This window comes from Apiospora marii, assembly GCF_038362585.1.
Source record: "Apiospora marii strain CBS 49790 chromosome Unknown utg000001l_segment0_segment0, whole genome shotgun sequence".
Lineage (NCBI taxonomy): Eukaryota > Fungi > Ascomycota > Sordariomycetes > Amphisphaeriales > Apiosporaceae > Apiospora > Apiospora marii.
Window position 1 is genome coordinate 3,221,527 of NW_027117372.1, and position 24,400 is coordinate 3,245,926.

The 24,400-nt window shown below is 54.4% G+C and overlaps 7 protein-coding genes across 7 annotated transcripts; 4 read left to right on the top strand and 3 right to left on the bottom strand.

Annotated features, from left to right (window-relative positions):
• Positions 1-118: 118 nt before the first annotated feature.
• On the top strand, positions 119-1,636 carry PG985_001038 (uncharacterized protein; the record flags this gene model as incomplete). Its single annotated transcript, XM_066820807.1, has 1 exon — positions 119-1,636. The coding sequence occupies one exon, from the start codon at positions 119-121 to the stop codon at positions 1,634-1,636; it is 1,518 nt and encodes a 505-aa protein (XP_066691686.1).
• A 1,147-nt stretch (positions 1,637-2,783) lies between these two features.
• PG985_001039 (uncharacterized protein) lies at positions 2,784-3,740 on the bottom strand (the record flags this gene model as incomplete). The annotated part of the gene is made up of 4 exons (XM_066820808.1): positions 2,784-2,800; positions 2,853-3,267; positions 3,325-3,412; positions 3,475-3,740. 4 exons carry the CDS (start codon positions 3,738-3,740, stop codon positions 2,784-2,786), a joined length of 786 nt encoding a protein of 261 aa, XP_066691687.1.
• A 5,698-nt stretch (positions 3,741-9,438) lies between these two features.
• Positions 9,439-11,509, bottom strand: PG985_001040 (electron transfer flavoprotein-ubiquinone oxidoreductase; the record flags this gene model as incomplete). Its single annotated transcript, XM_066820809.1, has 3 exons — positions 9,439-9,608; positions 9,642-11,132; positions 11,224-11,509. 3 exons carry the CDS (start codon positions 11,507-11,509, stop codon positions 9,439-9,441), a joined length of 1,947 nt encoding a protein of 648 aa, XP_066691688.1.
• A 2,874-nt stretch (positions 11,510-14,383) lies between these two features.
• Positions 14,384-15,642, top strand: PG985_001041 (uncharacterized protein; the record flags this gene model as incomplete). The annotated part of the gene is made up of 2 exons (XM_066820810.1): positions 14,384-14,581; positions 14,647-15,642. The coding sequence occupies 2 exons, from the start codon at positions 14,384-14,386 to the stop codon at positions 15,640-15,642; spliced, it is 1,194 nt and encodes a 397-aa protein (XP_066691689.1).
• A 608-nt stretch (positions 15,643-16,250) lies between these two features.
• Positions 16,251-17,916, bottom strand: PG985_001042 (extracelular serine carboxypeptidase-like protein; the record flags this gene model as incomplete). The annotated part of the gene is made up of 2 exons (XM_066820811.1): positions 16,251-17,629; positions 17,694-17,916. 2 exons carry the CDS (start codon positions 17,914-17,916, stop codon positions 16,251-16,253), a joined length of 1,602 nt encoding a protein of 533 aa, XP_066691690.1.
• Positions 17,917-19,229: 1,313 nt separating this feature from the next.
• On the top strand, positions 19,230-20,676 carry PG985_001043 (uncharacterized protein; the record flags this gene model as incomplete). Its single annotated transcript, XM_066820812.1, has 2 exons — positions 19,230-19,847; positions 19,903-20,676. 2 exons carry the CDS (start codon positions 19,230-19,232, stop codon positions 20,674-20,676), a joined length of 1,392 nt encoding a protein of 463 aa, XP_066691691.1.
• Positions 20,677-22,437: 1,761 nt separating this feature from the next.
• PG985_001044 (uncharacterized protein) lies at positions 22,438-22,825 on the top strand (the record flags this gene model as incomplete). The annotated part of the gene is made up of 2 exons (XM_066820813.1): positions 22,438-22,667; positions 22,726-22,825. The coding sequence occupies 2 exons, from the start codon at positions 22,438-22,440 to the stop codon at positions 22,823-22,825; spliced, it is 330 nt and encodes a 109-aa protein (XP_066691692.1).
• Positions 22,826-24,400: the final 1,575 nt, after the last annotated feature.

The following is a 24,400-nucleotide window of genomic DNA, read 5'->3' on the forward strand; positions in this document are numbered from 1 at the left end:
GGCTACAACCTGGTATTGAGGTCTACACACAAAAGCTATCTGAAACAAGTGGCATTCAGACACATTCTTTCTTCCGTATCGAGACCTCGGTCCTTCTCGATAAGGCAAACATCCCATCATGACGAACCCATCATCCTCTTCGTCGTCGTCGTCGTCGTCCTCCTCCCCCTCCTTCAAACCACCAGCCACCCTCTTGATCGTAGGAAGCGGCGTCTTTGGCCTGTCGACGGCCTACGCCCTCACCAAACGACCCGAATGGGCGTCGACCGAGATCACCGTCCTGGACCGCGCGGGCGGGGGTGCCCCTTCCTTTCCCGCGAACCCCGTCTTCCCTTCCCGGGACGCGTCTAGCATCGACTCGTCCCGCATCATCCGCGCCGACTACGCGGACGAGGCGTACGCGGCGCTGGCCTCGGCCGCCCAGCAGGCGTGGCGCCGGCCGGGCGCCGACAGCATCGGCGGCGAGGGCCGCTATGCCGAGACGGGCTTCGTGCTCGTGGCCGACGAGGAGCCCCCGCGAGTCCGCAACGCGCGCGGGCTCGAGGTGAAATCGGGCATGGGGTTCGCGCGCGACGCCTACGTCAACGCGCTCGCCCACGCGCGGCACGCCGGCCCCGGCAAGGACAGCGAGCAGCAGGTGCAGCTCCTTGACAGCCGCGCGGCCATTGCCAAGGCGACCACGACGGGCGCCGAGCTCGGGGATTGGGGGTACCTGAACCGCGGGTCGGGCTGGGCCAACGCCGAAAGGGCCATGGCCTGGCTGTACGAGAATGTGAAGGCCACGGGGCGGGTCAAGTTTGTGAGCGGCACTGTCGCGCGGCTGGAGATCGACGCGGGCCAGCGTAAGGTCGTGGGCGCGAAACTGGCGGACGGAAAGTCCGTACGGGCCGAGCTGGTCGTGGTGGCGGCCGGCGCGTGGACGCCGAGTCTGGTAGATCTACGCGGACAGGCTGTGGCGACGGGCCAGGTGCTGGGCTACATGGACATCACGCCAGAGGAGCAGGCGCGGCTCGGCCAGGCCCCCGTGCTCATGAACTTGACGAAAGGCACCTTCCTCATCCCGCCCTCGAACAACGTCCTCAAGGTCGGCCTGCACGGCTACGGCTACCAAAACCCGAAGAAGGTGACGTCCTGCCTCACCGTGCCCAAGCCCACAAGCATAGGTGCTGCCAACGACCAAGAGCAGTACTTTCCCGAGATCTCCGTCTCCCAGCCCCTGACGCACCTCGACGACCCGTCCCTCTGGATGCCTGCCAGCGGCGAGCGAGCGCTGCGGAATGGGCTCCGCGCTATGGTGCCCTGGCCGTCGGTGGCCGAGCGGCCCTTCACCGCTAACCGCGTGTGCTGGTACACCGACACACCCACGGGCGACTTCCTGGTCGACTACCATCCCTACTGGAGCGGGCTGTTCGTGGCAACGGGCGGTAGTGGCCACGGCTTCAAGTTCCTGCCCGTGCTAGGAGAGCATATCGCCGATAGTATCGCAGACAAGTGTACGCCGGTTCTCAAGGAAAAATGGGCTTGGAAGGAGGTCACCGATGTTGAGCGAACTATTGTAACCGAGGATGGCAGCCGTGGTGGGCAGGCCGGGCTTATACTAAAGACTGAGTTGAGAAAGAATGGCCCCCGGATATGATGTATTATATGTTATAGGGTTATACGGCTTCTCCAACATATTTACGGCAAGTTGTTGTACCCCAAGTAACTTAACAGAACGTCTCGGTGGTACACACCTTGGCGGCCAGCAAGCAGCGTAGCGTTCTTATCATATTCAATTTCAGGTTAAGTAGCATATGGCAATTGCAACAGAGCGTCTCAGACGATATATGTCCCTCGTAAAAGTAACCTTGGCCCAGCTAAGAGTCCCAAAGGGTAATAAAGACAGCGCAAGTGCTCTCGTGGCATGAAGAAGGAAAGAAGGGGAAACGAACCAAAAAAACCGAAAAAAAAAAGAGGATTAGTAGATTATGCTTGTACTCGAGGTAGTGTGGGTAGATCTGGTGCTCAGTCCGAACAGACGCAGAACGGCAATGCTGGAAGGAGATAGTCAAGTGTATAAACCATTTGGGATTATTGCATTCATTCATAACGACAAAAAGTTGATCGGAAGCGGTGATGTATTTTACTACCAAGGTAGACAGTCACACACGACTGTTATAGTTGTGCTGAGCTTCAGGCGTGAACAGCTTCAGGTGCCACAAGTGCAAGAGAAAGCATAATTCATTCGCTGAATAGGACAGGTTATGATGTACGTGAACATGGCATTCCAGCCTGCTCACCATCTGGACGTAATCGTCCGCGCCTGCCTTGTGCTTCCGCTGGGTGCCACTCCCCGATGAAGATCGTGTTCATCATGGACGTAGCCTCATCCTCATTTCTCAAGATCGAGCCTCCCTCCATGTATATGCTCATCTTCCCTGACTGTTGAATTAAGACGGCACATCCTCGACCAGCGCACATGTCGTCGAGAGAATGCCATGTGCAATCTATGTGTATCCATCTGACCAGGCCCCAGTCATCTCCTTTTTGGTCCTAAATCAACCTGGCCCACGCCTATGCTGGTCCTTTCCCTGTGTCATAACGCCGGTGCAATGCAATTTGCAAAGAAAGTATCAATGGTACAAAAATCTCATACTGAGCCTCCGCGACGGCTAGCCGTCAGTCGTCAAGCACAGCTGAGTGGTGTGCAGAATGGAGAATCATGAAATCATAATGTATCGTACAACCAAGAACGAAGTAGTTAGGGGTGAAAGGTGCGCGGTGTTTGCGACAGCAAGCGTTCCTCAGACCTTGCGGAAATCTGCGCAAAGTTAGTGACTGCACGTTCCAACGAGGCGCTGGGCACAACAAACCTTGAAGCACAGGGTAAATCATTTCGAACGCCTGGTAGATTTCCTCGCGAACCTTGGCACCAGTGAGAACAATCTTGCCGCTCACGAAGATCAGCAGGACGATCTTGGGCTTGATCATACGGTAGATAAGACCAGGGAACAACTCGGGTTCGTAAGAACTGAAGTTGTGATGGCGCGAGGCAAGACCTTCCAGGCGGATGGGGAACTTGATATCGCAACTGCCAACAATGTTCTGGATCTTGAAGTCGGTGAACTTGGCGTTGAACCCAAGCTTCTGGATGATGCGAGCATATTTGCGCGAGGCGAGCTTGGAGTCATCCTCAGATTTGGCACCAGTGACAACCATCTTACCCGAGGCAAAGATCAGGGCGGTGGTCTTCGGTTCACGGATACGCATAATGACAGCGGCGAAACGCTTTGGAAATGTTCAGCGGCGTTGATCAACCACACGACAGAGGGTGATGTTATTTACCTTGGGGTTGTACTCGGCGTTACGTGCATGCAGAGCAATCGTCTTGAGGTCCAGACGGCAATCGAGATTGACCGTGGCGACGATGTTCCTTGATGATGCAGAGTGAGCACACAGTTCATTCAAGGACAAACCGTGTGAGGTAATACATACTGCAATGTAGGAGTCAAACCACTGCCACCTTGTGTGGTGGCAGCAGGTGTGGCAGCAGGCGTGGCGGGAGTCACCCCATTGCCGGCCGGCTGACCGTTGGCCATTCGCTTATCAACTTCGCCGGTGGGTGGAGTCAGCTCTTGAAGGACGCCCCCGGGCATACTAAGCGAACCGGAGCTGGTGAAGGCTCGAGCTTGCGCGGCAGTAGAGGGGTGCGACCCGAGGGTGCTGAAGTCCGGCTGGGGAGCGGCAGTGGAAGAAGCCATGGTGTATTGTTCTCGCGTATTCCACAGGAAACAGATGCTAGCCTTTATGAAGGGACCTGAAGCGGAATGTTAGAAAATTTGAGTGCGAGGGAATGCTGGGCTATCAGCGGGGACATAGGGAACAGGCCAAGTTGATGAGTGAGCACCAGCCCGACACTGTGCTGCCGCGATGTATGGGAATGAGGGGGAGAAAACAAGAGGAAGGTTGATGAAGCGCAGGACGCAAGGTAACCAGTCAACGCCCAAGAGAACGAAACGGCACCTCCAGAGCAACCCAGCTTTTCTACGACGATGGGGGACGATAGTCACGGGCAATATATTGAAGAAGACAATGGAGGAAAGAGCCTTACCAATTGGCGCAACGGAGATAAACAAGTAAATGTCTCCCCAAGCTTCTTTGGCCTAAGATGGTAAAGGCTCGATGGTATCTGGTCGATGATGCTTGCGATCAAGGATCCAGAGATGGCACACACACGATATGGATTTATGGGTTGTCTGTTCGATCGCACGAACTTGACTTCCTGGGACAGATAGTGAAGCGCGCAAATTCGGATGCGAAAATAGCGGGCTATCGATGTCGGGGATCGGTTTGATGCGATGCGACGCGACAATGACGGCAGGCAGCGATTCGATCTTCCTTTGCGGCGCGCTAGGTAGATATGGTGGGAATGAGGCGACGCTGGTAATGGGATACCAAAGGGCGCTCAGTATTTCCTTCTCTCAAATCTTGTCTTCTCTACGCTCTCGTCTTCAGCGATGGTTCTGGGACTACTCTGCACCGTGATTCTGCGCGGTAGCGGGGAGGGAGTGCTCGAAGAGATTGCGTTCGGTGGGTCTGAAGAGAGCGAAGTCGAAGCCTTTTAAATCGGCGGGGATGGCAACAAAGAGGGTTTGCGACGGTTTCGGAGGTAAGCGCGAAAAAAGGAAGGCTTTGTTGGTTGGATTGGATTGATTCGCCGAAAGGGTTGGGTCCGGATGCAGGTGGGAAGCAAAAACCAATTAAGGAATGCGACAGCCTTGGTTCTGGCCTGAACGACGAGTAAAGTATGGAGGGACTGTTTTTTTAATGCCCGATTCCCCAGGTTTTGCTTGTTCTTCTCCCGAAGCGACAAGGTGTGACGGAAAAAGGCTATTAAAAAAATTGGTCGAGATGGAGATGATGAGGTAAGGTGAGGGAAAAGTGGATCGAGATGGGTTGATGAGGATGGATGGATGGAGTGGGTCGGCCAGACGTAATTGGCAGACAGACAGCTGGCAAATACGTAAGGCTGGGGTCGGTCGGAGATTCCGCGCAAGACTTTCGAAACAGTCGAGATTGGGGGGATGGCTGGGCTTCTTATAATTTTTGCCAGGCAGGCCTTCCTCCTAGTGCCTTTAACCAAGCGCACTGACTTTTAAGGCAGCGACACCCATGGGCGCCCCCCGTGTGGCGGGAGCCCACAATTCGCTACTCCTTCCTGCCACCTTAGTGGACGCACTAAATGCGTCGCAGCCAATCATACCCCGCCATCCGCCCCTTATTTTATCTTTTTTTTCGTCCTGGATTTTACGCCTTCGTAGCTCCTGGTTCCTTCAAGTCTCTTTTTTCCTGCCCTCAACTCTTCTCCCTGCGATTCTTTCTCCCACTTCCATCCCAGGCCGCCATGCCTTGCCGTCCAGCCATCTCTTCTCTCGCCAAATCCGACAGGAACACAGCCAACAGTAACCACAACCTCCATGCCTATGCATAGGACCCAGCAAGCAAGCAATCGACAGCCCGGCAAACACCACAATGCATTCTTCCTTTGTCGCCCATCAATAGTCCAGCCAGACCGCAAAAGCTTGCAGCCAAGCTATTGACCCAACGACCACCGCTACGTGCCAATTCATTCGCCAGGTCACATGGATCACGAAAGAAACGACGGAGCAGGAATGAAGTGGCAAGCGGAAACGGCCAGTTGCGGTCGAAGTGGACGGTCGGTCGCAGACAACACACGGTTCAAACAGGACTCATCTCGCACTGGGGGCCAGGCTCGCCCGATCGCAAAGCGATTGCAGAGCCATGGGGGGCAGTGGCGCCAAGGGGAGCACTGGGGGGCCTCGGCCCCAACCACCACAACTTACAACCTGGCACGACAAGCACCCACCCTCATCGCCTGCAATCTTTTGAAACAGCCTGACCCTCTTGCCTTTCTCGCCTTTACTCCCATCGATGCATTGGTGCTTCACATACATATTACCTGGGCGGTCTGTTTCGAAGCCAATGCATACCATACAGGTATGGTATAATTCTCGTCGTCGCATCGTTTGCGACGAAGGATGAAAGCGACCCAGCTTGTCATCCCCATTGGTGAGCTATTTCCTTTTACACCCTCCCACACCCTTCCTGTCTACTCGCTCTGGTTAAACCTCTTGGAAGAGTTTCCAGAGTGCATTGTCCGCTGGGGGCCGGTCACATCTGTGGCTCAGTAAAACATGTAGGACGATCAGGTCTCATTATCGTTTGTTCTTTCCCTGGAAGTCTCATTTCGGGCTCTCGGGGGTTACAGTTACATGCTCATCGCGGACGCTGACTGCGTGCGGTGGGAGAGTTGCTTCTGCTTGCGGCCGTCCCAAACGCAAAGCTGCCGAACGCATGATTCCAATGTGACAAGGTCTGTCCAGTTGATACCACCACATCTGCCAAAATGAAAATGTGTCCTTTCCCGCGCTTTGGTCTAAGATGACGCGCGACTGGAGTCTTTTCTTTGTCCACTTCACGCCGGTTTTGCTCGCCTTTTCAATCAAAACCGTGGAGCCAGTTGTGCAGTCTTGCCCGGTGGGAGTACCAAGGTGGGGAGGCTGTTTCAATGGAGAAGCCAGAAAAGAAGCCATCGGTCTTGGGGCCTGCCCATCGCCGACGCGACTCGCCAGTGGGTACCTTAAAGAAAAAGCCAGTGTCCTTTTTATGGTTTCATCATTTGCCGGTATGCGCAGTGTGAGAAGCGATGATCCCGACACACTCATTTCCCTTGACCCCTGCGACAAATTCTTCTTCCCTTGCCGGTCCCCAGCCGCGCCCAGCCCTCATTTCATCCCTCTTATCTAGCCATTCATCGTCGCGCTCCCTTTTATGACTCATACGTACGCACACAACCGAGGGAGAGCCAACAGCCAGCAAACTGTATGTCGCCTTCCACCCAGCCCATCTTACGCATCTATGACTCGTCTTATTGCGATGACTTAGGCAGCATGAAAAGTAATTGCAAAACCTGTAATGTAAGACTGCGCGACCGACCGACAAGAGGCAAAAAGGTGCGGCCGGTCGCTATGGAACACGCGTTGGAAGATGATCGTGATTTCTGGAAGGGGTGCTTATGACGACGCGTGTCTGGACTGGTTGATGAGGGCTGAAAATTTTTGGTGTTCTCGTGTTGGTCTGACAAAAAAGAATCCGTCGCGATAGGACTGGTGCTCTGACCCCCCTAGCAAGCGCCGTTCTTTTCATATCAATGCAAGCAGGCTGACCATGCAAGTGCAAGTCGCCATGCAAGGAAGCGGCACGAATGTCGGAAGTACTCTGAAGTAGCCAGTACATCGCACTGTGCAGCGATAAGAGTCGGCCTCCAGGGTAGCCCGTAGGAGGGAAGGGAGCAAGCTGCTAGGTTGTTGATTGTCCGTACTGACTATCAATTGCGCCATTCAGCAGACTTGAGGCTTGCAGACTATTGATTGGCCTGCTTATCTCCTATTCCCGTTCTCGTTATTATTATGCACCCTGTATCTCCGCATGGCGGTGGCTCAGTCGCCCATCTTCATATCGATTATTTGGTTTATACTTTCGATAGGTCCTCTCATTGTTCGAGAGAAGTAGAACATCGCCATATCATGCACCAGAGAACCCGACACGTTTTGCTGGCTGCATGCTGGGGTAGACTGTGGGCAGTGAAGTCGGCAATACCGGCCGCCGAAACATGGTGGGAGCCCTCAACATCTATAATATCTATGAGATGCCGATACTCGCGACCCTTTTGACCGCTTCGCTTCGGGGTGGATCTTTGCCAGGAATGGCATCCCCGGTCTGCTGTCCCGGGCCGAGCGAAGTCGCGGGACGTGGGATGCATTGTTTGCCACGCCCTACCCGGGATTTAACCCAAGCAGCAGGCAGCTGATGACCTAGACATCCATGATCCTTTCCCGGAACAATATCACTGCTGTGATGAATCGCAGTGCTCTTGGATTACGTACAGCCTCAAGCAGGCCGCTGTTCACTTCTTGATTCAATCACCGGTTAATCGGCTCGCTAGCTAGGATACTCCCAGTGCACACCGAGAGCGCATAGTATCGCGTTGAAACCCGCAACGCGGCAACGGCGTACGCTGACCATGATCAACACGAACTGCGACAAAGCATCGGACTGCAGGTCTGCTTCTGAAATAGCACCATTTCATTGCCCAAGGCCCGATTGGCTAGCGAGTCGAGGTACGGTACATACATACCTCTATCTCCTCGCATACAGTATGCACACACAGAGGCCAGTATGATAGCTACTTTGAGCTTGGTCGACATTTCGCGACCAGATCTTGAACTATAAGTCGTTCCATATACCACGGCTGTTCCTGCAGGAGAGGCACGAATGCTCCGCATGCAACTGCCATATTGAGCTCGCTCATCTGCCAGCCATCTCTTATTAGCTAGCCCTTTGTCTGATGTGTGATATAAGAATAGGAACTACCGACGTATACCTATTGTACCTTGGTTTGTCCTATTTAGCGTGCCTGACAGCTATCTTCATACTCTGCCTCTTCCGCGCTTAGGTTACATATGCTATTACGAAGAAACGCAAGTTCTATTATTGTGAAGCATGTTAGGCCTTCAGATCCTCTCTTCTTGTCAGACATCACAGGATTTGATATTTGGTCAAGGGACAGTTGCTGAGTACCTTGCTAGGGCGCTTCACGGTAGGTAAAGTATGCATTACTATCTAGCATAACCAACTCGTCTAGCTCAGCGCGTTGTCTGAACAAGACCGAGTGACTTTCAACCACCCCCTTATTATCTCTCTCACACCTTCTCAGCCCCGTAAGGCTAGGGTGGAATAGTCGGGTTTAACCTGCGCAACATCTGAAATCTCGTGTCACATACATGGTCGCTACGCTATGGTTCTTACCCGCGCAAGCCAGAGAAAGTATAACTTCGAGAGCCGAAGATGTTCGTTTCGCTGAGGACCCGGATGTCAAATTGGGTAGGTAGCACATGCCCTTCTCTTTTGGCCTCCGACGGCTTCACATCGACGAGTTTGGCACGCTGGAGGCCAACCAAGTCCGATAACGTAATCTGTTGCTGGGGTCTATTCTTTGGCCACGTGGCTCTCAAACCAGGTTTGGCAACAAGCAGAGGAACAATATTGATGATAAGCAAGCTATGTTGAAGTTTCCCAGTCATGACAAGCATAGTGAAAGGGTCAATACATATGTGTATTTTGTCAACGCCCAGAACGGCTGCCAGAAAACTCATGAGTGCGGTATTTCGCGTCAAAAACGTGATGCATATTCGTTTCTGAAAAAAAAAACTATGTACATGAAAATATGGCCTTGAAAGAAGCTTATTGGCCGTTATACCAATTTGCTGGCCACCCACGAAAGTTATTGCTTCAAAGTCGGACCAATCTCCGATGCCTCGTGGGTATTCTCCCACTTGTCCATATCAAGGGGTCCGGTATCCAGTATCACCACTTAGGTCATATAGTACTTCGGCCCTTCCCCACCTGGGGGACTGCCCAGTTGATATCTTGATGGGGTGCCTTGATATCGCAGGTCTTGCAGTGAATGCAGCTGTCATCACTTATCAGATCGGGGTTCATAGGGCACACGGAGAGGTCTCGGTGATAAGATGGCAGGTTGGAGTGTACTTACTTCTGTGAGTTGATCTGGAACCTCACACCCAGAGGCTTGGATTCGTCCTCTACGTACTCGTATACGCCGGCGGGGCAGAATCGGTTCTCGAGGCCCTTGTATCCCGGCCACGTTTCCGTCGTGTGGGCATCCCAGTCCTTCACCTGGAGATGTACGGGCTGGTCCTCTTCGTGGTTCGTTCCCGTGCGGGAGACGCTCGTCAAGATATCAAATGTGATCTTACCATCGGGCTTCTCGTATTCAATCTTGGGGCACTTGTCTGCCGTCTTCGTTGCGCCGTGGTCCGTGGTCTTGTGCTTGAACGTCCAAGGCACGCGTCCCTTCAGCACGAAGGCCTCTAGACCAGAGTACATGAGGCCGCCGTACATGCCAAGCGGGCCGTGGAACGAGGGCCGCATATTGCGGACTTCCTTGAGCTCTTTCCAGATGCTCGACTTCCGCAACGAGTCCTCGTAGTCATATAAGAACACTGACCCCGGGCTTTCGTTTTGCAGTGCCTTCCAGGCGGCCTCAGCTGCCAGAATGCCCGACTGCATGGCGTTATGTGTGCCCTTCACCTTGGGCACATTCACGAAGCCGGCGGAGTCTCCTATCAGCGCACCACCCGGGAAGGCAACCTTGGGTATGGACTGGAATCCGCCCTCAATCAGAGCTCTAGCGCCATACGATATGCATTTGCCGCCTTCTAGTGTGTTCCTGTAGAGCGGGTGCTTCTTCATCTTCTGGAACTCTCCGTAGGGAGAAAGCCAAGGATTTGAGTAGTCTAAGGCTACCACGAGCCCGACGCTCACGAGGTTGTCGCCGAAGTGGTACATCCAGCCGCCACCGTATGTATCAGAGGGTAGCGGGTACCCCATGGAATGAATGACCTGCCCCTTTTGGAACTTTTCAGGCTGGACCTCCCAGACCTCCTTGATACCAAGGCCGTATGTTTGGTGTTGGCTCTCGCTCCTGAGGTCGAACTTCTTAATAACTTGCTTGGACAGGTTGCCGTGGCACCCCTCGCCAAACATGGTGACCTTTGCGTGGAACTCCATGCCTCTCTCGAAGCTGTCCTTTGGCTTTCCATCGCGACCAATCCCCAAGTCGTTGGTTGCTACACCTTGGACCGAACCGTCTGCTTTGTACAGCACCTCGGACGCCGCAAAGCCGGGGTAGACCTCCACACCAACTTCTTCGGCCCGCTCGCCCAGCCACTTGGTGAACTGGTTGAGACTCACGATATAGTTGCCATGGTTGTGCATTTGTGGTGGTATAGGCACGGGGAGAGCCATTCCCTTTGTCAGAAATCGCATCTTGTCTCCGGTGGCGGGGGTGGCATGTTCGAAGCGGTTTTCGTTGGCCTCGTCAAGCCAATCCGGGAACAAGGCCTCGACGCCGCTTGGTTGGATTACGGCCCCCGAGAGAATATGGGCACCAATCTCACCGGCCTTCTCCAGCAACAGCACGCGGAAGTCCTCATTGCCAGCCTCGTTCGCTTGTTGCTTCAATCGGATGGCAGCACTCAATCCGGCGGGGCCTAAGTCATGATTACGTACGGTCAGCACACGAGCACAGCGAGAAGACGCGAAGTCGTGGCGCAGAAGCAGGCGCGCTGGGTCTTGACCTACCTCCTCCTACTATACAGACATCGACCTCGTCACTCTCGCGGTCTACCGATTTGGGATCAAAGCTCTCGTCGACGACATCTGCAAGGCGATTTATTCGTGTCGTGGTGAATGCGCGGGTCTGGAGTAGGCGGCCGGGGGTTCGGGCGAGTGCTGGCATGCTACGCTGGTTCCATGGCCGCGAGACGGCCGACATGCTCGAAGCTTTACATGCTTGCGCAGTCAGGCGGGACTTTAAGGGCAAGGCGCTACGGCGGCCGAGGGTTCGGAGGTGAGCAGGCGCCGACATGATGATGTATAACTACGGGCGCAGAGTTTCCTGATGTCGCGAGTTGATCAAAGCCTCACGCTGTCGTGCTATCAGCGGGCCTCGAATTCTGAAGGCGTCTAGACAGACACCTTGTCGTGGGATGAAACAGCCACTCTCGAGAAAAGGTAGGAGGATCTGACTCAAACTACTATCTTGGACTTTGCGCCATGGACAGACAGAGAGCGGACTAGCTAAATTCTAAGAACGCTCTGCCAAGTGCTCAGAGGTCCGGGGCCGAACAAGTAGTGAATAGCACATGAAAAAAAAGAGGATTATTGGCCGCTGTCGGGAGCCTCCAAAATGACATCAATTGAAGAATTCCACCCAAAGCCCACCTCGGTTGTTCAACCCCCCGGCCGCAGCTAGCCGGGTCAGCACAAAAGCAGCCGGACGGCCAATCAGGTGGGATGAATTAGCTAACACCGCTGTGGGCATCTTATGATTCTTGCCCGATTAAGGACCTGTCGAGCTGATGAGGCTCTCTGATCTGATGTCGGTGGAGATACATAGGTTATTTTTACCTCCATTGTCGGTACTTGCAGTACGTAAGTCAATTCCATCGAGACTGCAACTGTCATCACGACAGAACAGCATGTCCGTGGGAATGCTGGGCGGTCAGACAGCCAACAACTCAACCTGCGCCATCGGCTGACCAGCCGCGTGGTGAGGAATATTCTTACCTATCAAGGCGGGACGAGGTAGGTTACACTTCAGTCGAACTTCAGTCGAACTCCAGTCGATCCGAGGGAAGAGCCTGGAAATGGACAAGTCGTCTCTGCATTCCTTTTTACGTGTTTCGATGTTGCAACAGTTGACAGTGCCTGGTGGTGGGCATAATGTTCTGTTTGTAAGGTTTTCTATGGCAGCTTTAAGCCAGGCGCGTCCTTGCGCAGCTGAACCGTTCTGTAACGTTAGGCGGGCATGCTTAATTCATGCTGACAGGGCCCAATGTTTCTCGCAAGCGCCTGCCGAAAGCGCTTTTCAGCTGCGAGCAGCGGGTGATGTTTGAAATGGGGAACAGGTGTAGCAGATAAAACGGCCATGGGGCTGATTGATGACTGAATATCGAAATCCTGAACACACCTATGTATCTGGACAGCACCCCGTCACCCTGGGAGCCCATGCAGTCTGGACCCTTCCATCGTCCTGGGTGGTGGATGTGCCCAGTAGCTTAATTATCGGATGGAACAGATTGCGAGCGCTAAGCGCTCCGTCGGGCACCGGCATTTCCAAAAAAGAAACCCCAAGGAACCTCCTTCTTGCGGGTCACGCTCAGAATGAAAACAACCGCTGCTACAGCCAGCCGTTCATCGTATGCATTTCATGCGATGTGTATGTTTCCTCGATATCTGCTGCACTTGTCAGGCCACCGGGCTTTTCAAAGGATGCAAACGGTCGGAACATCCAACCACTGTCAACATCGTTTCAGACTGCCATCAGGATGTTGTGGCTTTCTGTATGGAAACAAGTAAGGAACTACTGGTGTAGAAGCTAGGGTAGGAAGATAGGCAGGGCCTCAGACCGGACACCAAGGCGCCCGAGATTGCGGCTCCAATAGCACGCCCGGCGCGCAGCCTCACGGTCACAGCCAAGATGTCAACTACGACGTTGACGTAAAAACCCAGGGCTGGGCTCAGGAATTGTGACCTCAGCTGCCACGATGCCACGGTGCTAGCAAAAACCCGTTACGTCGTCACACACAGACACGCAGCGTCTGCACGCAAGAACCCCAAGGAGTGGTCGCTAGTCACAGAGTAACCCCAATTGGGAAATGTTTGACATTGGACACGCGGTGTTTGATCTACCGTTTGACTATCCTGGTCGGCCCAGGGGCCCGTTCAAGAGGGGCCGGCCCAGCTTGCCAGCCAAAGTGTCTAAATAGATTGAACGTTTGCGGGAGCCGGAAGTCTTGGCAACTGAAACTATGCTGGCCAGGGTGGCAGGCTATCAAAACTCTGGGCGCAGGCAGTCGGCTAACCTACCTAGTATGTCAGTCTCTGCCAGTAGTCGAACGGCTATGCATATCTGCATGTATAGTTGAACGGTTTGTTGATCGATCTCCTTCCTCTCGTTGCTCCGCTCGGCCAGCTCTTGCCTATCTGGGAAGATGTGAGCGAGCTACCATTGTATGATCTCCTTCACAGCCCTTCTTGTCGCTCATCCCCATGTGTTTCAAAGCTACCTAGAAATGCGCGCCCTACAGTGAGATGTTTGGTCCATTGGTGGGGTGGGAAACGCTTCCCGAGCCTCCTAGGGCGTAACACTTTGCTGTCCATGGTGCATTGGCGGCGGTTTTTTGGATCGTGGGATGCTCCTGGGCTGCTCGTTCCGGGCCCTAGTGTTTGTTTGGGATCCTGAGCCTCGTCATCTTCGCCAGCTTGGCGCATCTCCCAGCCGATCTGGAAATCAGGATGCTCCATCCTATGGCTCGGCAACGGAGCCGGTCTCTGGGGCCGTGATGGCAGCCCCTGTTTACTGCTACTCTGAGCTTAAACATCCATGGCCTTCTAGCACTACCTTAAAAATGTCCTTCTACTACTTAAATCGCTTCATCCCGTTCCCATTGTACCCAGTCTTTCCCTCCTCATTCTATTCTCATCCATCCAAGCATAGATTTGCTTCCCCTTCTTACCCCCCTTTTTATACTTTCTTTCTTAGAGGTTAGTGTCCTACCCCCTTCCCTATAGGCTCCGGCCATACTCGCATGTGAAAGAGATGGTATACTAACTGACAAACCAATAGCTGTGCTCGTTATTCACTTTCTTTCACATACCGAGCTCCATCACGTTCCTTTGCTTCGGATCGAATTATATCCCCCGTATTCTCTTTCATACACAACCAAGACCCGCCAAGATGAAGAACTTCGGATCAGCCTTGTTGCTCCTGGCAGCCTCTGCCTCCATGGTCACCTCGCTGCCTGCCGTCGAGCGTCCCGGCAATGTGATTGCTGCCCGCGCTCCTTGGGAGCAGGCCATGCACGTGAGGTCATCGCCCGAGCTGGCGAGACGCAAGAAGGAAGAGGACGCCGCTGCCGCCGCCCCTGCTGAAGGTGTAAGTGCTGCCTCGGATACGTCCAAATCCAGCTGAACCGTGTGCTAACATCCCATGTGCCCCAGGCTGCTGCTGCCAATGGAACCGCCCCCGCTGCCCCTGCTGCCCCTGCTGCAGGCAAGGGTGAGGGCGAGAAGAAGGGCAAGGCCGCTAAGGCCGGCAAGGGTGCTGCTCTCCAGGAGGGCGCCGCGGCCGCCAACGGCACTGCCCCCGCAGCCGGCAAGAAGGCCGGCAAGAAGGCCAAGGGCGCCGCTGCTGGTGCCGCCGCCGGCAACGGAACTGCCAACGCCGGTAAGGGCAAGGGTGCCGGTGCCGGTGCTGGTGGCCTCGAGTCTCTGCTCGGTGGTCTCCTCGGCGGTGGTGCCGGTGGTGCTGGTGGTGCCGCCGGTGGTGCCCAGCAAGGTGGTGCTGGCGCTGGCGGACTTGGCCAGCTTCTCGGAGGCCTGACCGGCGGTGCTGGTGGCGCTGCCGGTGGTGCTGGCGGTGCTGGTGGACTTGGTCAACTTCTTGGAGGCTTGACCGGCGGTGCTGGTAAAGCCGGTGGCGCTGCTGCTGGTGGTGCTGCCAAGGGCAACGGAACTGCTCAAGCCGGCAAGGGCAAGGGTGCCGGTGCTGGCGGTCTTGCCCAGCTTCTCGAGGGCCTGAACGGCGGTGCCGCCAAGGACAACGCTGCCGGCGCTGCCAAGGACGCCCAGAAGGAGGCTGACAAGGCTGCCAAGGAGGCCGCGAAGACTGCTGAGAAGGAGGCTGACAAGGCTTCCCAGAAGGAGGCCGACGCCGCGAAGGCTGCCCAGAAGGAGGCTGACAAGGCTTCCCAGAAGGAGGCCGACGCTGCCAAGAAGGCTCAGGAGGATGCTGCTAAGGCTGCCGAGAAGGATGCCGAGGCTGCTAAGAAGGCCCAGGAAGATGCTGCCAAGAAGGAGGCCGATGCTGCTAAGAACGCCGACGCCGGTAAGGATGCTGCTGCTCCCGCCGACGCTGGCAAGGAGGCCGCTGCTCCCGCCGACGCTGGCAAGGAGGCCGCTGCCCCCGCTGATGCTGGCAAGGAGGCTGCTGCCTAATGGACTAGTCGTCTCGACTACGATCATTCACATCTATTGCGTGTATTTGCAATACGATTGTTTAATCTCATGGTAACGGCCGTCAAATCAATGTTTTTCTTGCTCATGGCAGACCCGGGCAACAGGAGCATGCAAGACAGGGGGGCGTAGTTGTTTTTTGTCGTCACACGGGCTCGGTTTAGGGGATACACGGCTCGTGTTGGATATGGTAGAAAGGGGTCTCGGTTGAGGTTGGCATCGGAGCGCACCTCCTGAGGGTTGGATATGGATGAAATACATAAACATAAAACTTTATAATAATAAGGATATCAAATAAGTAAATCCTTACTTGAACTCCTCGCTAAATATCGCCCTAGTTATTCGTTCTGGTGATATATATTTTGAAGTGCCCGATAGGCTTGATTACAGATGCAACTTTTCTAGTCATTTGTAGAAGAAAGCATGCTATCCTGTCCACATCAAGGGGCTCTAGAAGCTTCGTATATCAGAGTATCCAAATCTCGTTTCTATTAGACCGTTAAAGTCCAGCACATGACTATGTGTGTGTTGTATAAATAACTCAATATGTTATGTTGGATAATAATGATTTTGGGTGGTACGTGAGCGTTCTACAAAGAGGCAGACCTCTTCGACCCTGTCCACTGCTCGAACCCATTTAGCCACCTTTTTACCGTACGGATTTCCCACTTGTGTGCCTCCCGAATGAACTGCGGCTCAGCTTCCACATCCAGAATGCCACTGCTGTCCCAGTGGTGCCCTGCTCCAGTGATCAGATACTGCGGGTGTAAGTCCGTCGACTCGGTGCGCGGCGGTGCAAAGTTGGAGTGGTAGCACAAGTCATTCCAAACGTCCTGGTCGCCGTCAATGAACGCCAGCCGGTCCGCGCTGATGTTGAACCCCCCGTACTTGTCGTAGATGCTCAGGTCGGGTTCCGCGGGGATCTTGTTGAACTTGCCGTCTGGGAAAGCCCAGCGGCACCACTGCTGCTCGTAGCTCGTGTCGACGACGCGGGAGAGCAATGAGGGGCCCTCCTTGGGCGCATCGATGTATGCGCCCTGCTCCGTGCAGCTGGTGTAGAGGTACGAGCGCTGCGCCGAGTTGGCGACGCGCGCCCATGCCGCCGCGTCCTGTGTCCCGAAGCAGTCTTTGCTGTTGTAGTCGTCGCCGGGGCACAGCGGCAGCACCACCCGCTTGACGTAGTCGGCGTAGCCGCCGAGGCCGACCCAGGGCGCGCCGCCCGTGTAGTTGGCGAGGGCGTAGTCGACCTGGGCGACGCGCTCGGGCACGCCGTCGACGGCCGTGACGTTGCCGCAGAAGTCGAAGAAGTCGCGCGAGCCGTAGCTCGCGTTCCAGTTGAGCTCCTGCCAGGTGTTCGTCGGGTAGAAGCCCGGGTTGCCGATGGGGTACGCGATGGCGGTGGCGAAGTCGCGGTGGTCTGTCAGGGCCTCGAGGCCAAACAGCGCCTTGGACTCCCGGATCGCCGCGGCGTCGCCCGTCGCGACTAGGCTGTCGAAGTTGTCGACGATCCGGTTGATCCGGGTCACGCAGTCCTGTGGCGCGTACTTCTGGATCGGGTTGTACCAAGCCGGATAGCCGACGGTGGAGGTGACGGGGGCGCTCGAGGCTATGCCGCCATACAAGACGTCGCCATACTCTTTGATGGAGAATGCGGTTTGTGCCCCTGCCAAGCTTCCCCCGTACAGGATCCAGGGTGTCCCCGGTGCTGTCAGGTCGCCGTCGACACCCGGGAACTTGACGTGCTGGGCGAAAAAGGCATTATCTGCAAGCGTCTGCGGGGTCGTCAAATATACCAGATCGTCGGTGGTCGAGCTGTTGTAAGGGTAGCTCTCGCCGTAATATCGATTTTCCAGGATAACACCAAGGCCATTGGTCGCTTCCATGAGAATCTGGATAATGCCCGTCCCCAGGTTGGAGAACCGGCTCGGCCCGCTCGTCTCTCCGCCAATGTAAAGGAAGACGGGCCCGCCTGTATCAAGTACGGGTGGTAAGCACCACTGTATGCAGAGTCGCGTCCCTCGCCAGGAGCTTACCTGATTTGTAGTACGAAGAGTCCACATAGTAACGCTGCTTGAAGGTGGCATTGGTGTGTTGCGCCGAGCTGCCATCGCTGGGGAAGTGATCAATGCGCTGATCAAAGTAGTTCGGGGTGTACTGCAGCGAGGGACGACCCGAATCTCGAGACCCCAGCGGTCCATAGCTACTGATGACTTCAGACGCCAGGAGAGCGATCGAGCAACCCAGAGATATCTTCATCTTGGCTGATTCTACGGGTAGTTGGGCATCCCATGGTTAGAGTTTATTGCTGTCGCTGACGAAGGGCAATGGGGGGGGGCTTATATACCCCTCGTCATCCCGGACCAACTTGACGCATTCATGTCTACATGCATGCAAGGCGTGAGACTTGCAGAGAATATTATGGCGCATTTGTAAATCACGTTTGTCACCCCACATGGCCGTCGTATCCCCCCCGTATTAGGCAGGAGATACTGGAGGATTCCTACGAAATGGAAGGCTAGTAAGTAGGCCTAAGCAGAGTCGATGCTGGGGCCCGGTATTGGAGACAAGTGGAAAGCGGCCGTCCGAAAAACAGGGTGCTGCGATAAAGGTATGCATCTGGCGTGATTGCACACGGATCCGCACGACGGGTAATATACCGCGATCACATCCCTGCACGATACAGGTCCAACAGCTGCGTCATATACTGCTGGAGTCTTCGGCAGGGCGACAAATTGACGAGAAGGATACCGTAATTCTATGCCAAGAACGTGCCTGATAAGTTAAGCATTTCCTTGAAGCTTGTCGATAGGCAGCGCCACCCCGCTCGGCACCGGCCCGAATCGTGGAGGTTGATCAGCTACTCTTCCTATCGAGTACCGTAGTCTTGGTAATAGAGAGGAAGGCTGCGACCTTCAAGCTAGATATTCCGACAGATTGTTTTCTCAACAGGGAAAACGCCATTGCCAACGCAGGTTAGAGTAATCAGCTGTTAATGATGATAACGACGTATTACCGTAGTAAACTTAAATAGTCTCGAGTACAAGTAAGTATCTAGGAAGGAACTGCATGGTGATAGTATGCGTTGTTACGTATCGGTAGTTCTCTGAATTCGATGTCTTGAATTATGTATGCCGCCCAGAGCGCCAAGGGCAGGGGTACTTCATGCACTATTTCGAGCTGCACCTCCTCCTTGGCCCGAGAAAAGACCCTCTTCCGGCGTGGGACCCCTAGAACAGCATTCTTCACAAAATATGCCTGTATATAGATACATATCGACACAGCATGCATTCATGTCAGCTTGCTTTATGCATGCCCTTCGTGGTCCTCAAGAGCCCCCGGCGGAGCTCGGCTACCCCCGGGGCTGCTTTTCGTCGGCTCAAGTGACGTCGGGGTAGCTCTTGGCCTAAGCCGAACCATTGGATTGAATCCCTGGGCGCCTCTTAGGATTCCCAAACAACAAGCCCGGGAACCAAGCAGTTTCCATGGGCAATCCTCTCTTGTAAACCTCAGTCTCGTCTCAATTGGCAGATTTCAGCTCGCCTCTATACCTGCCTACCTACCTACCTACCATGCACTCGCGCGTACTTGCTAAAGCGTCTCTACGGAGAGTCGCCGGCAAAGCACCGTACGGGCCCGCTGCTGCTGGCACTACCATCGCTACCAGGCCCACGGCTCCGCAATCCCCAGCCCGCTACTCGAGTAGCATCTCACAGCGCCCGGGTGCCTCACACGTTTCCTTCCCAGCCGCCGTCAAAAGTGCCTTCACGAACAAATTGAACTTTGCACTATCAGACGAGAGCCCCGCGCTGCCGACGTACCGCGTTGTCGACCAAGATGGCAAGATCGTGGACGAGTCCTTCAAGCCGGATCTTGCCGACGAAGAGGTGGTGAAGCTGTACAACAAGATGCTCTTGATCTCCATCATGGATGTCATCATGTTCGATGCCCAGCGCCAGGGTCGCCTCAGCTTTTATATGGTATCAGCTGGCGAAGAGGCGCTGAGTGTGGGCTCGGCTTCTGCCTTGAGCCCCGACGATGTGATTTTCTGCCAGTACCGGGAGCAAGGAGTGTTTGCGCAGCGGGGGTTCGAGCTGAGTGACTTCATGAACCAACTGTTTGCCAACAAAAAGGACCCCGGAAAGGGAAGGAACATGCCAGTGCATTATGGAAGCAGCGAGTTGAACATAGTGAGTCTGGATTTCACGTGAAGTGGGTTGGTCGGTGGTTGACCTTTTTTTCCAGCACACAATCTCGTCTCCTTTGGCTACGCAAATTCCCCATGCGTCCGGGGCTGCCTACGCGCTCAAGATGCAACGTATAAACGACCCGTCTTTGCCCCCGCGGGTCGTCGCTGTGTACTTCGGTGAAGGCGCGGCAAGCGAGGGTGATTTCCATGCAGCACTCAACATAGCAGCAACTCGGGCTTGCCCGGTGATTTTCATCTGCCGTAACAATGGCTATGCGATTTCCACGCCCACCCTGGAACAGTACCGGGGCGATGGCATCGCTAGCCGAGGCATTGGCTATGGTATAGACACCATCCGTGTAGACGGTAATGATATCTGGGCCGTGCGAGAGGTGACAAAGAAGGCGCGGGAGATGGCCCTCCAAGATGGCGGCAAACCCATCCTCATAGAGGCCATGAGTTACCGAGTGAGCCATCATAGTACGTCAGATGACTCTTTCGCCTACCGCGCGAGAGTCGAGGTGGAAGACTGGAAGCGCAGAGACAACCCGCTCGCGCGACTACGTAAGTACATGGAAGCCAAGGGGATCTGGGACGAGGCCAAAGACAAAGAGGCCCGAGATAGCACCCGGCGGAAGGTCCTGAAGGCATTCTCAGAGGCCGAGAAGGAGAAGAAGCCGCCGATCCGCGCCATGTTCGAGGACATATATGAGGAGCTCACACCGGACCTCAAAGCCCAGATGCTGGAGCTGCGGCAGCACTTAGACAAATACCCGGAAGAGTATGATCTGAGTGAATATGAGGGAGGTCGAAGTAGCTTAGATTCATAGGAGTATCGGGCTTAAATAGATTATGCATGCAAATGGCAGGTTCAGCTTGCTCCAACGTTACCGGGGTTGTTTCATCTGCACGCATTTTGGGTTGCTCACTATATTACAGTCTCGTATGAAGGATTGGGCTCCTGGAAACCACTTCACTATCTCGGTTGCTCCATCACACGTGTGGTCGTCCGTATGCCACGTCGGTGGCATCGATGGGCCAACCTGGAAGTAGCAAAATGCACGTCAGAATAGTCGTCGACAGGAAGTTTGAGATGGTATTATTCCAGCCATTCTATGAATGAAACTTTGGGCGGTTTAGAGCCATTCACTTTGACATGCCTACCTATGTATTATGTCTGGTAAGGTTAATGTTAACTTGTAATGCGACGTTCCGACTACCTAATTACCATTCAACGATATTGATGGGGACCACGTCAGGGGTCCTGCCTGACCTGAGCTACTACGCACACCTACACAGCACACTCATTAGCTAATTCCCAGTCCAAGAGAAAAGGGCACTACTCAGAAGATTAACTCAAGGTAGACTGTTCCAGACTTTTCTAAGAGAGGCTCCTCACTACTTGTACTCTGCATTTGGATAGCACAAACACGACGAACATGCTTTCGCAATTAGAGGCAGGTATTAGAGGAGTTTGGCATAATTGAGTGCGCCTCAAACGTACCAAGTGCCTCCCCGCGATGTGACCTAAAAACTCTATATCACTCACCTGACTACATGCCTACTGGCTACGATTATACGAGCACATACATACAGCTTATGTGCGCAGCTATACCTGGAATATACCAGTATTTAACGTAGTTCTCGTCACCCGAAGCTTACCTACCTCTCTCTCAGTAGCTGTTCAGGTGCCTAGCCACATGTGAGAAGGTGGAAATACTCGCGTAGAGAGTAGTGCCTTATCTAGTGCATTGCTCCCCGTGCAGATCCCGGTTCCGCTGTCTGGATGGATGTATGTGAACGGAATGCAGTAAGTGGTCTGGTAGACACAGTTCAAGCCATCCAATTGGGCGACGGGATGAGGTGAGAGTGATGTACAACACACACCACACCAGACTGCCAGACTCGCTAGTTGGGTCCATCCTAGTTGCATGTTTTCGGTGCGGGCGGCCCCTCACACGTCCTGGAAATACATGCCGTAATTCAGCCCAGCCGCGTGCCAATTACAGCGCTCTGGGCCCCAGTCCCAGTGACTCCAGTTCGGCCCCTGCACTGTCCGTCCGTCCCAGCCCAGAGTCGAGGGCACAGAGAGAGAGGTCCACAGACGACACAGCCGTTCAGTCCAGTCCCAGGGTTAAGGCCAGGAGCTCTCCGCAGACGGGCTGATGACTGATCCAATGTTTAACTGCTACCAAGTGCGTCAAAACCACCACATTGAAGAACTCAAAACATTGGTTCCGTCCCAATCCTCCATCTTCCTCCCCCAACAGGAGAACGAACACCCATCATACATCACCGAAGACCCGGATAGCCTGCCTAGTCCATCAGCTGCTGTGCATGCGAATCCGCCATCGACCGATTATCGGGGAGACAGACCAAAGCGACATCTCCATACTCGCCCGGATTGTCCTACCTTGCCCTATCTAGTGCCTTCTTCTATCCTCGCCTAGCCCGAGGACGAAGCGACGACATCGGTCCCGTGCCGCGGCAGCGAGACTCGAACGACCCGACGAAGTGACAAATATTAGCCATCCTCTGAAAAGGAGCTCGAATCGACATTTCACCAGACGACGGCCTTCATGGCGTAATCCATGGCATCCCGAAGATCAGCTGCTGGGAAAGAGCGCCAGAGATCGGCAGTCGATAACGATAGCTCGTCGCGACTTCCTCCTGTTTCTGCTTTTGCCGCCGCCGCCGCCGCTGCTGCTGCTGATATCAGATCGAGACCGCCGCAAACACCTTATTCCAACGTGAGATCCAGCGTACTTGCCTCGACGCCAGTACCTGCTGCTACTACTACACCAACATCTGCATCGCCAAGGTACGACACATCCCTTGAAGACATGACATGACACCCTCCTAGACATAATCTGTACAAGCTCCATCATCACCAACACAACTCCCACATCATTTGCACCCTCGCTGCATCATCACTTACCCCGTTCTCTGCGTGACTTTGTCGAGCCCGACCCAAATTGACTGCCATTAATTACCCTCCCAACATTGGGCGGCGACTTCTTGACTTCTTCCCCGTTCCTTCCTGCGCGAGAGAAAACCAGTGGTTTCCAAGAGGAGGAGGCCAAGCGCTCATTCCCAAGTCCACTGCCCTCATCTGATCCCACTGCGCTTTCGTGGCAACTTGTGCAACTTTGCATGCAAGTGGTTGCTACAGCCTTCTCGGCAGTGTGCGTTGTGGTTACGTGCGATCACCATTCCCACTACAATACCACCTACCCTACAACTGCCTGGCTTTTAGGAGGGGCCCCGGTCAGCAACCTGGAATCGGCTTAAACCACACCACCAAATCTCCAAACCACCAAACCACATACTCGACTGTTCTTTGTCTGTATTGGGTCGCAACTCCCCAATTCTTTTGTACACTTGGAGGCTCGCCTTCGACCTTGATCGCGAGTGAATTCCACCAATGCTCCCCCACTGTCTCATTTTTGTGTGTGCGTTCAGTACATGTACTTGCACCTGCCATCACGAGGGGTACGAGGGGTAGAAGTTAGTGGATAGGGTGCAAGCTTCATCGGCACTCCATTCACTAGAAAGCTGCTGCTGCACAACAACCAAATCTGAAGTTGCTGTGGTGGACGGTCGTTGGCCCTTCGCAACCCTTCCTGAAAGTTCTGAACGAAGGCAGCCTTTTCAATTGACCAGCCCCAGAAATCAAAGTTCGTTCGAGATCGAGGAACAATCCCAAACCACCTCGAGCTGTTCTTCATTGACGCACCTCGCACCTCGCTTGCCTGCATCTGCCACACACAGCTTATCCCCCAGCGTCGCACTTTCACTTGACCCTGGCCTGGACGGACTTATATCCAACCACGCTTCCCTCCCCTAGCTCATCTGTTCCTCCCGCCCCCATCACACCCAAAAGAAACCATCAAGAGATCACATACTCATGTCTTCCAGACAAACTAGGTCTTCTGCACGCCGCGAAGCTGCACTTGGCCAGGCAACTTCTCCCGGAGAGCAGTCTTCTGGTGCGGCCTCATCTGGGCCCTCGCCTGCAGGCCAACCTGTGTCTTCCTCCACCCGCCCCTCTTCGGCATCTGTGCCGCGCAACAAAAGAAAGGTCGCTCAAACCGAAACATCTCCCTCCGAGCCTACACAACCAGATACCCGAAAGTCTAAGCGGCAAAAAGTCCAAGGGCCAGCTCAAGCTCAAACAGCAGCTGAACCCCAGAACATCCAGCCTTCCAGTGGCTCAAGCCGCAAAAGAAAAGGAAAAGCAGCAGCGACGATGTCGAGCCCAGAAGAGTAGGTCACGCCTCAAGGCTGTTGTTTCTAGCGTCCTACTGTAGACTAACATTGGGCTTGCAGAACCTCTCCCACACAGGCTCTGCCAGGCAGCAGACCTCCGGCACCAGCATCTTCATCCTCCAGCAGGAAATCTAGCCGCAATAAGCGTGGCGCTCAACCTCCCCAAGGTAAGACCATTGTGTCACTAGGAAACTAAAGGTTGTTTTTGCCCATGCATACTAACCGAATACGCTGAACAGATCCAGTACCAGCATCCTCGAGCTCGAGTCGCCGTTCAAAGAGGAC